Here is a 12,316-nt window from a genome sequence, read left to right on the forward strand (position 1 = left end):
TGATCAATTTGGGTTATTGGAGTTAGGCATGATAATGTTTACAGGCTGTGGAACAACATTCCTGCCACCGATGAAAAAAATAAAAAAGAACCGCTCATTTGTTTTCCGTTGCAAAATGTTTTATGTTGTATGTCCTAATGAACACACCCTGCTTACCCACGTCAAGATTGTACGGCAGAATATACATGTTGATAGTATTTTGATTTCTAGGTAAAAGTGTAACTAAATGTTGACTAATTCTGATTGGTTGAGAAAGGTCACCTGTATGACCAGGACTCATCATCTTGATGCGAACTTAGAAACATCTTAAAACCTTCAAGAATGTAACATTTGGACTTCATTACATCCGTTGTTGAAGAACACTGGTATTACGAGTGACATCCACCGATAACATTCTTCGAACCTTGAGAGTAGAGATTTGTTTATAAAGACACTCATTATGGGGCGGAAGGTAGCCTAGTGGTCAGAGCGTTGGGCCAATAACCGAAAGGTTGCCAGAACCAATCCCTGAGCTGACAAGGTAAAAATCTGTCCTTGAACAAGGCAGTTAACCTACTGTTTCTAGGCCGTCATTGTAAATAAGAATTTGTTAACTGACTTGCCAAGTTCAGGTTTAATAAAAATAAATAAAACAATTCCACTGGGATTAATCATCCTGTCCTTCACGCAAACACAAAATGGCAGACAGACAACACACAATAAGGAGATCATCTTTCTACAATATTAAAGCTGATCTACCCCCTAAAAAATACAATAAAGAGATGGAACGGAGACTGAAAAACAAACGATGAGTGACAGGGCTTACTTCTTGGGGTCGTAGAAGTCCATGGCCCTCTTGGCTTTGTTGTAGGCGGCCACCTTGAAGGGTACAATCTCCAGGGTGATGAGTCCAGGCGCCATGGTGAGGACTTTAGCCCCATGGGTTGGCTCGTACAGGTCCTTTCCCGTGGCTGGGTGGGGCATGCCCGCCGGGTCGCGACCCACGATGTAGAAGTTGGCGCCGGCCACCATTCGGGCTCGGCAGTGCCACTGCACCTGTGGTTTTATGGAGGAAAAAAAGAAGTTTGCTTTAGTTACTCAAAACTAAAGTCAACGCTAAATGTTGGCATTTCCAATGGGTGAAAATACTAGCTGGTAATTCTGATTTAGCGCCAATTCTACCTTTTAGCATTTAGAATGGGAAAACCCTCTCTGGTCACTCAGAGGATGAGAACGTTCAGAACGTTTTAATGGGAAGCCAGGAGAAGGGGAAGTGGTCGGGCAGCTCTTTCAGTGGGTTGGAGAAACAAGGAAGCCTTGGCACAACAGGCACATTGTGGTGAGACCGATGGGAAGGGAAAAACAGCACTTGATTACCTTGACTGATTTGTAATCACGTACGGTGGAGCACAATTACCCTAAATACGAGTGGACATCGCTCTCGCTGCTACCGCCGATGGACATGGACGCAAGCCCCCTGTAATTACATTACAAAGCACTTTCTGCAATAATAAACAGCCAATTACGGTAATGACGTTTGGACAGGAGTGCTCAACCCCCCCCCCACCCCGAACGTAGCGCCCGCCGTCGACATGCGAGAATCCGGTTTTACAACACATTACAGAAACAACAATAAACGGAGCTCTTGAGTGGAAGTTTCAAATGACTAAAGAAAACAAGACTTCATTCTTTTGGCCTAACCCACTATTTAACCACCCATACGCTCCCATCCTACTTTTAACATTGGAAGTCTTCAACCTTAAAAACGCTGGTCTTAAACTAAAAGACCTTGATGAGAGAACAAAGGGAGTTAGGAGGAGAAGAAAAAAACGACAGTTAAACTCTGTAGGCAGTCTGGAGAGGGAGGGATGGAGTGCATTGTTTTGTTAGCTGGTTGCAAGCGAGTCTTAAGATGGACACTCAGGGCCATGTGAACCCACTCCCTCCAACCTGGCGGCTATTCTATTTGTATGCCCCTCCCGAGCACATATCCTACTGTGCCTTCCCTGTATTTATATTCCTGCTAAATGTACTAAACGTTTTATTACATTTGATCTTATTTTGTATTATTCTTAACCGTATCATGTAGGAACCTGTAGGTAAGCACGTCATTCTACTGCGTATCATGTGGCATCGTGGATAGAGAACCTGTAGGTAAGCACGTCATTCTACTGCGTATCATGTGGCATCGTGGATAGGGAACCTGTAGGTAAGCACGTCATTCTACTGCGTATCATGTGGCATCGTGGATAGAGAATCTGTAGGTAAGCACGTCATTCTACTGCGTATCATGTGGCATCGTGGATAGGGAACCTGTAGGTAAGCACGTCATTCTACTGCGTATCATGTGGCATCGTGGATAGAGAACCTGTAGGTAAGCACGTCATTCTACTGCGTATCATGTGGCATCGTGGATAGAGAGCTTGTAGGTAAGCACGTCATTCTACTGCGTATCATGTGGCATCGTGGATAGAGAATCTGTAGGTAAGCACGTCATTCTACTGCGTATCATGTGGCATCGTGGATAGGGAACCTGTAGGTAAGCACGTCATTCTACTGCGTATCATGTGGCATCGTGGATAGAGAACCTGTAGGTAAGCACGTCATTCTACTGCGTATCATGTGGCATCGTGGATAGGGAACCTGTAGGTAAGCACGTCATTCTACTGCGTATCATGTGGCATCGTGGATAGAGAATCTGTAGGTAAGCACGTCATTGTACTGCGTATCATGTGGCATCGTGGATAGGGAACCTGTAGGTAAGCACGTCATTCTACTGCGTATCATGTGGCATCGTGGATAGAGAGCTTGTAGGTAAGCACGTCATTCTACTGCGTATCATGTGGCATCGTGGATAGAGAACCTGTAGGTAAGCACGTCATTGTACTGCGTATCATGTGGCATCGTGGATAGGGAACCTGTAGGTAAGCACGTCATTCTACTGCGTATCACGTGGCATCGTGGATAGAGAACCTGTAGGTAAGCACGTCATTCTACTGCGTATCACGTGTCATCGTGGATAGAGAGCTTGTAGGTAAGCACGTCATTCTACTGCGTATCATGTGGCATCGTGGATAGAGAACCTGTAGGTAAGCACGTCATTCTACTGCGTACCACGTGGCATCGTGGCTAGAGAACCTGTAGGTAAGCACGTCATTCTACTGCGTATCATGTGGCATCGTGGATAGAGAACCTGTAGGTAAGCATGTCATTCTACTGCGTACCATGTGGCATCGTGGATAGGGAATCTGTAGGTAAGCACGTCATTGTACTGCGTATCATGTGGCATCGTGGATAGAGAACCTGTAGGTAAGCACGTCATTGTACTGCGTATCATGTGGCATCGTGGATAGAGAACCTGTAGGTAAGCATGTCATTGTACTGCGTATCATGTGGCATCGTGGATAGAGAACCTGTAGGTAAGCACGTCATTGTACTGCGTATCATGTGGCATCGTGGATAGAGAACCTGTAGGTAAGCACGTCATTCTACTGCGTACCATGTGGCATCGTGGATAGAGAACCTGTAGGTAAGCACGTCATTGTACTGCGTACCATGTGGCATCGTGGATAGAGAACCTGTAGGTAAGCACGTCATTCTACTGCGTACCATGTGGCATCGTGGATAGGGAACCTGTAGGTAAGCACGTCATTCTACTGCGTATCATGTGGCATCGTGGATAGAGAACCTGTAGGTAAGCATGTCATTGTACTTCGAACCATGTGGCATCGTGGATAGGGAACCTGTAGGTAAGCACGTCATTGTACTGCGTATCATGTGGCATCGTGGATAGAGAACCTGTAGGTAAGCACGTCATTCTACTGCGTATCATGTGGCATCGTGGATAGAGAATCTGTAGGTAAGCACGTCATTCTACTGCGTATCATGTGGCATCGTGGATAGAGAACCTGTAGGTAAGCACGTCATTGTACTGCGTATCATGTGGCATCGTGGATAGGGTACCTGTAGGTAAGCACGTCATTCTACTGCGTATCATGTGGCATCGTGGATAGAGAATCTGTAGGTAAGCACGTCATTCTACTGCGTATCATGTGGCATCGTGGATAGAGAACCTGTAGGTAAGCACGTCATTCTACTGCGTACCATGTGGCATCGTGGATAGAGAACCTGTAGGTAAGCACGTCATTGTACTGCGTACCATGTGGCATCGTGGATAGAGAACCTGTAGGTAAGCACGTCATTCTACTGCGTACCATGTGGCATCGTGGATAGGGAACCTGTAGGTAAGCACGTCATTCTACTGCGTATCATGTGGCATCGTGGATAGAGAATCTGTAGGTAAGCACGTCATTCTACTGCGTATCATGTGGCATCGTGGATAGGGAACCTGTAGGTAAGCACGTCATTCTACTGCGTATCATGTGGCATCGTGGATAGAGAACCTGTAGGTAAGCACGTCATTCTACTGCGTATCATGTGGCATCGTGGATAGGGAACCTGTAGGTAAGCACGTCATTCTACTGCGTATCATGTGGCATCGTGGATAGAGAATCTGTAGGTAAGCACGTCATTGTACTGCGTATCATGTGGCATCGTGGATAGGGAACCTGTAGGTAAGCACGTCATTCTACTGCGTATCATGTGGCATCGTGGATAGAGAGCTTGTAGGTAAGCACGTCATTCTACTGCGTATCATGTGGCATCGTGGATAGAGAACCTGTAGGTAAGCACGTCATTGTACTGCGTATCATGTGGCATCGTGGATAGGGAACCTGTAGGTAAGCACGTCATTCTACTGCGTATCACGTGGCATCGTGGATAGAGAACCTGTAGGTAAGCACGTCATTCTACTGCGTATCACGTGTCATCGTGGATAGAGAGCTTGTAGGTAAGCACGTCATTCTACTGCGTATCATGTGGCATCGTGGATAGAGAACCTGTAGGTAAGCACGTCATTCTACTGCGTACCACGTGGCATCGTGGCTAGAGAACCTGTAGGTAAGCACGTCATTCTACTGCGTATCATGTGGCATCGTGGATAGAGAACCTGTAGGTAAGCATGTCATTCTACTGCGTACCATGTGGCATCGTGGATAGGGAATCTGTAGGTAAGCACGTCATTGTACTGCGTATCATGTGGCATCGTGGATAGAGAACCTGTAGGTAAGCACGTCATTGTACTGCGTATCATGTGGCATCGTGGATAGAGAACCTGTAGGTAAGCATGTCATTGTACTGCGTATCATGTGGCATCGTGGATAGAGAACCTGTAGGTAAGCACGTCATTGTACTGCGTATCATGTGGCATCGTGGATAGAGAACCTGTAGGTAAGCACGTCATTCTACTGCGTACCATGTGGCATCGTGGATAGAGAACCTGTAGGTAAGCACGTCATTGTACTGCGTACCATGTGGCATCGTGGATAGAGAACCTGTAGGTAAGCACGTCATTCTACTGCGTACCATGTGGCATCGTGGATAGGGAACCTGTAGGTAAGCACGTCATTCTACTGCGTATCATGTGGCATCGTGGATAGAGAACCTGTAGGTAAGCATGTCATTGTACTTCGAACCATGTGGCATCGTGGATAGGGAACCTGTAGGTAAGCACGTCATTGTACTGCGTATCATGTGGCATCGTGGATAGAGAACCTGTAGGTAAGCACGTCATTCTACTGCGTATCATGTGGCATCGTGGATAGAGAATCTGTAGGTAAGCACGTCATTCTACTGCGTATCATGTGGCATCGTGGATAGAGAACCTGTAGGTAAGCACGTCATTGTACTGCGTATCATGTGGCATCGTGGATAGGGTACCTGTAGGTAAGCACGTCATTCTACTGCGTATCATGTGGCATCGTGGATAGAGAATCTGTAGGTAAGCACGTCATTCTACTGCGTATCATGTGGCATCGTGGATAGAGAACCTGTAGGTAAGCACGTCATTCTACTGCGTACCATGTGGCATCGTGGATAGAGAACCTGTAGGTAAGCACGTCATTGTACTGCGTACCATGTGGCATCGTGGATAGAGAACCTGTAGGTAAGCACGTCATTCTACTGCGTACCATGTGGCATCGTGGATAGGGAACCTGTAGGTAAGCACGTCATTCTACTGCGTATCATGTGGCATCGTGGATAGAGAACCTGTAGGTAAGCATGTCATTGTACTTCGTACCATGTGGCATCGTGGATAGAGAACCTGTAGGTAAGCACGTCATTGTACTGCGTATCATGTGGCATCGTGGATAGGGAACCTGTAGGTAAGCACGTCATTGTACTGCGTATCATGTGGCATCGTGGATAGAGAATCTGTAGGTAAGCACGTCATTCTACTGCGTATCATGTGGCATCGTGGATAGAGAACCTGTAGGTAAGCACGTCATTGTACTGCGTATCATGTGGCATCGTGGATAGGGTACCTGTAGGTAAGCACGTCATTCTACTGCGTATCATGTGGCATCGTGGATAGAGAATCTGTAGGTAAGCACGTCATTCTACTGCGTATCATGTGGCATCGTGGATAGGGAACCTGTAGGTAAGCATGTCATTGTACTGCGTATCATGTGGCATCGTGGATAGAGAATCTGTAGGTAAGCACGTCATTGTACTGCGTATCATGTGGCATCGTGGATAGAGAACCTGTAGGTAAGCACGTCATTCTACTGCGTATCACGTGGCATCGTGGATAGAGAACCTGTAGGTAAGCACGTCATTGTACTGCGTATCATGTGGCATCGTGGATAGGGAACCTGTAGGTAAGCACGTCATTGTACTGCGTATCATGTGGCATCGTGGATAGGGAACCTGTAGGTAAGCACGTCATTGTACTGCGTATCATGTGGCATCGTGGATAGAGAACCTGTAGGTAAGCACGTCATTGTACTGCGTATCATGTGGCATCGTGGATAGAGAACCTGTAGGTAAGCATGTCATTGCACTGCGTGTCATGTGGCATCGTTGATAGAGAACCTGTAGGTAAGCACGTCATTGTACTGCGTATCATGTGGCATCGTGGATAGAGAACCTGTAGGTAAGCATGTCATTCTACTGCGTACCATGTGGCATCGTGGATAGAGAACCTGTAGGTAAGCACGTCATTGTACTGCGTATCATGTGGCATCGTGGATAGAGAACCTGTAGGTAAGCACGTCATTGTACTGCGTATCATGTGGCATCGTGGATAGAGAACCTGTAGGTAAGCACGTCATTGTACTGCGTATCATGTGGCATCGTGGATAGAGAACCTGTAGGTAAGCACGTCATTGTACTGCGTATCATGTGGCATCGTGGATAGAGAACCTGTAGGTAAGCACGTCATTGTACTGCGTATCATGTGGCATCGTGGATAGAGAACCTGTAGGTAAGCACGTCATTGTACTGCGTATCATGTGGCATCGTGGATAGGGAACCTGTAGGTAAGCACGTCATTGTACTGCGTATCATGTGGCATCGTGGATAGGGAACCTGTAGGTAAGCATGTCATTGTACTGCGTATCATGTGGCATCGTGGATAGAGAACCTGTAGGTAAGCACGTCATTGTACTGCGTATCATGTGGCATCGTGGATAGAGAACCTGTAGGTAAGCACGTCATTCTACTGCGTACCATGTGGCATCGTGGATAGAGAACCTGTAGGTAAGCACGTCATTGTACTGCGTACCATGTGGCATCGTGGATAGAGAACCTGTAGGTAAGCACGTCATTCTACTGCGTACCATGTGGCATCGTGGATAGGGAACCTGTAGGTAAGCACATCATTCTACTGCGTATCATGTGGCATCGTGGATAGAGAACCTGTAGGTAAGCATGTCATTGTACTTCGTACCATGTGGCATCGTGGATAGGGAACCTGTAGGTAAGCACGTCATTGTACTGCGTATCATGTGGCATCGTGGATAGAGAACCTGTAGGTAAGCACGTCATTCTACTGCGTATCATGTGGCATCGTGGATAGAGAATCTGTAGGTAAGCACGTCATTCTACTGCGTATCATGTGGCATCGTGGATAGAGAACCTGTAGGTAAGCACGTCATTGTACTGCGTATCATGTGGCATCGTGGATAGGGTACCTGTAGGTAAGCACGTCATTCTACTGCGTATCATGTGGCATCGTGGATAGAGAATCTGTAGGTAAGCACGTCATTCTACTGCGTATCATGTGGCATCGTGGATAGAGAACCTGTAGGTAAGCACGTCATTCTACTGCGTACCATGTGGCATTGTGGATAGAGAACCTGTAGGTAAGCACGTCATTGTACTGCGTACCATGTGGCATCGTGGATAGAGAACCTGTAGGTAAGCACGTCATTCTACTGCGTATCATGTGGCATCGTGGATAGGGAACCTGTAGGTAAGCACGTCATTCTACTGCGTATCATGTGGCATCGTGGATAGAGAACCTGTAGGTAAGCATGTCATTGTACTTCGTACCATGTGGCATCGTGGATAGAGAACCTGTAGGTAAGCACGTCATTGTACTGCGTATCATGTGGCATCGTGGATAGGGAACCTGTAGGTAAGCACGTCATTGTACTGCGTATCATGTGGCATCGTGGATAGAGAATCTGTAGGTAAGCACGTCATTGTACTGCGTATCATGTGGCATCGTGGATAGAGAACCTGTAGGTAAGCACGTCATTCTACTGCGTATCACGTGGCATCGTGGATAGAGAACCTGTAGGTAAGCACGTCATTGTACTGCGTATCATGTGGCATCGTGGATAGGGAACCTGTAGGTAAGCACGTCATTGTACTGCGTATCATGTGGCATCGTGGATAGGGAACCTGTAGGTAAGCACGTCATTGTACTGCGTATCATGTGGCATCGTGGATAGAGAACCTGTAGGTAAGCACGTCATTGTACTGCGTATCATGTGGCATCGTGGATAGAGAACCTGTAGGTAAGCATGTCATTGCACTGCGTGTCATGTGGCATCGTGGATAGAGAACCTGTAGGTAAGCACGTCATTGTACTGCGTATCATGTGGCATCGTGGATAGAGAACCTGTAGGTAAGCATGTCATTCTACTGCGTACCATGTGGCATCGTGGATAGAGAACCTGTAGGTAAGCACGTCATTGTACTGCGTATCATGTGGCATCGTGGATAGAGAACCTGTAGGTAAGCACGTCATTGTACTGCGTATCATGTGGCATCGTGGATAGAGAACCTGTAGGTAAGCACGTCATTGTACTGCGTATCATGTGGCATCGTGGATAGAGAACCTGTAGGTAAGCACGTCATTGTACTGCGTATCATGTGGCATCGTGGATAGAGAACCTGTAGGTAAGCACGTCATTGTACTGCGTATCATGTGGCATCGTGGATAGAGAACCTGTAGGTAAGCACGTCATTGTACTGCGTATCATGTGGCATCGTGGATAGGGAACCTGTAGGTAAGCACGTCATTGTACTGCGTATCATGTGGCATCGTGGATAGGGAACCTGTAGGTAAGCATGTCATTGTACTGCGTATCATGTGGCATCGTGGATGGAGAACCTGTAGGTAAGCACGTCATTGTACTGCGTATCATGTGGCATCGTGGATAGAGAACCTGTAGGTAAGCACGTCATTCTACTGCGTACCATGTGGCATCGTGGATAGAGAACCTGTAGGTAAGCACGTCATTGTACTGCGTACCATGTGGCATCGTGGATAGAGAACCTGTAGGTAAGCACGTCATTCTACTGCGTACCATGTGGCATCGTGGATAGGGAACCTGTAGGTAAGCACATCATTCTACTGCGTATCATGTGGCATCGTGGATAGAGAACCTGTAGGTAAGCACGTCATTGTACTGCGTATCATGTGGCATCGTGGATAGGGTACCTGTAGGTAAGCACGTCATTCTACTGCGTATCATGTGGCATCGTGGATAGAGAATCTGTAGGTAAGCACGTCATTCTACTGCGTATCATGTGGCATCGTGGATAGAGAACCTGTAGGTAAGCACGTCATTCTACTGCGTACCATGTGGCATTGTGGATAGAGAACCTGTAGGTAAGCACGTCATTGTACTGCGTACCATGTGGCATCGTGGATAGAGAACCTGTAGGTAAGCACGTCATTCTACTGCGTACCATGTGGCATCGTGGATAGGGAACCTGTAGGTAAGCACGTCATTCTACTGCGTATCATGTGGCATCGTGGATAGAGAACCTGTAGGTAAGCATGTCATTGTACTTCGTACCATGTGGCATCGTGGATAGAGAACCTGTAGGTAAGCACGTCATTGTACTGCGTATCATGTGGCATCGTGGATAGGGAACCTGTAGGTAAGCACGTCATTGTACTGTGTATCATGTGGCATCGTGGATAGAGAATCTGTAGGTAAGCACGTCATTCTACTGCGTATCATGTGGCATCGTGGATAGAGAACCTGTAGGTAAGCACGTCATTGTACTGCGTATCATGTGGCATCGTGGATAGGGTACCTGTAGGTAAGCACGTCATTCTACTGCGTATCATGTGGCATCGTGGATAGAGAATCTGTAGGTAAGCACGTCATTCTACTGCGTATCATGTGGCATCGTGGATAGGGAACCTGTAGGTAAGCATGTCATTGTACTGCGTATCATGTGGCATCGTGGATAGAGAACCTGTAGGTAAGCACGTCATTCTACTGCGTATCACGTGGCATCGTGGATAGAGAACCTGTAGGTAAGCACGTCATTGTACTGCGTATCATGTGGCATCGTGGATAGGGAACCTGTAGGTAAGCACGTCATTGTACTGCGTATCATGTGGCATCGTGGATAGGGAACCTGTAGGTAAGCACGTCATTGTACTGCGTATCATGTGGCATCGTGGATAGAGAACCTGTAGGTAAGCACGTCATTGTACTGCGTATCATGTGGCATCGTGGATAGAGAACCTGTAGGTAAGCATGTCATTGTACTGCGTGTCATGTGGCATCGTGGATAGAGAACCTGTAGGTAAGCACGTCATTGTACTGCGTACCACGTGGCATCGTGGATAGGGAACCTGTAGGTAAGCATGTCATTGTACTGCGTATCATGTGGCATCGTGGATAGGGAACCTGTAGGTAAGCACGTCATTGTACTGCGTACCATGTGGCATCGTGGATAGAGAACCTGTAGGTAAGCACGTCATTGTACTGCGTATCATGTGGCATCGTGGATAGAGAATCTGTAGGTAAGCACGTCATTGTACTGCGTATCATGTGGCATCGTGGATAGGGAACCTGTAGGTAAGCATGTCATTGTACTGCGTATCATGTGGCATCGTGGATAGAGAACCTGTAGGTAAGCACGTCATTGTACTGCGTATCATGTGGCATCGTGGATAGAGAATCTGTAGGTAAGCACGTCATTGTACTGCGTACCATGTGGCATCGTGGATAGAGAATCTGTAGGTAAGCACGTCATTGTACTGCGTATCATGTGGCATCGTGGATAGGGAACCTGTAGGTAAGCACGTCATTGTACTGCGTACCACGTGGCATCGTGGATAGGGAACCTGTAGGTAAGCATGTCATTGTACTGCGTATCATGTGGCATCGTGGATAGAGAATCTGTAGGTAAGCACGTCATTGTACTGCGTATCATGTGGCATCGTGGATAGGGAACCTGTAGGTAAGCACGTCATTGTACTGCGTATCATGTGGCATCGTGGATAGAGAATCTGTAGGTAAGCATGTCATTGTACTGCGTATCATGTGGCATCGTGGATAGGGAACCTGTAGGTAAGCACGTCATTGTACTGCGTATCATGTGGCATCGTGGATAGAGAATCTGTAGGTAAGCACGTCATTCTACTGCGTATCATGTGGCATCGTGGATAGAGAACCTGTAGGTAAGCACGTCATTGTACTGCGTACCATGTGGCATCGTGGATAGAGAACCTGTAGGTAAGCATGTCATTGTACTGCGTATCATGTGGCATCGTGGATAGAGAACCTGTAGGTAAGCACGTCATTGTACTGCGTATCATGTGGCATCGTGGATAGAGAACCTGTAGGTAAGCATGTCATTGTACTGCGTACCATGTGGCATCGTGGATAGAGAACCTGTAGGTAAGCACGTCATTGTACTGCGTATCATGTGGCATCGTGGATAGAGAACCTGTAGGTAAGCACGTCATTGTACTGCGTATCATGTGGCATCGTGGATAGAGAATCTGTAGGTAAGCACGTCATTGTACTGCGTACCATGTGGCATCGTGGATAGAGAATCTGTAGGTAAGCACGTCATTGTACTGCGTATCATGTGGCATCGTGGATAGGGAACCTGTAGGTAAGCACGTCATTGTACTGCGTACCACGTGGCATCGTGGATAGGGAACCTGTAGGTAAGCATGTCATTGTACTGCGTATCATGTGGCATCGTGGATAGAGAATCTGTAGGTAAGCAC

General features: G+C 47.1%; 1 protein-coding gene across 1 annotated transcript in view; it reads right to left on the reverse strand.

Annotated features, from left to right (window-relative positions):
* The window catches only part of LOC110497325 (bifunctional 3'-phosphoadenosine 5'-phosphosulfate synthase 1), a 34,361-nt gene that overhangs the window by 5,142 nt on the left and 16,903 nt on the right, over window positions 1-12,316 (reverse strand). Inside the window, exon 11 of the mRNA XM_036954056.1 lies at window positions 806-1,035. Within this exon, the coding sequence (XP_036809951.1) occupies window positions 806-1,035 (230 nt within the window). The remainder of the gene's footprint in view (window positions 1-805; window positions 1,036-12,316) is intronic.

This window comes from Oncorhynchus mykiss, chromosome 19 (genome assembly GCF_013265735.2).
Source record: "Oncorhynchus mykiss isolate Arlee chromosome 19, USDA_OmykA_1.1, whole genome shotgun sequence".
NCBI classification, from domain to species: domain Eukaryota; kingdom Metazoa; phylum Chordata; class Actinopteri; order Salmoniformes; family Salmonidae; genus Oncorhynchus; species Oncorhynchus mykiss.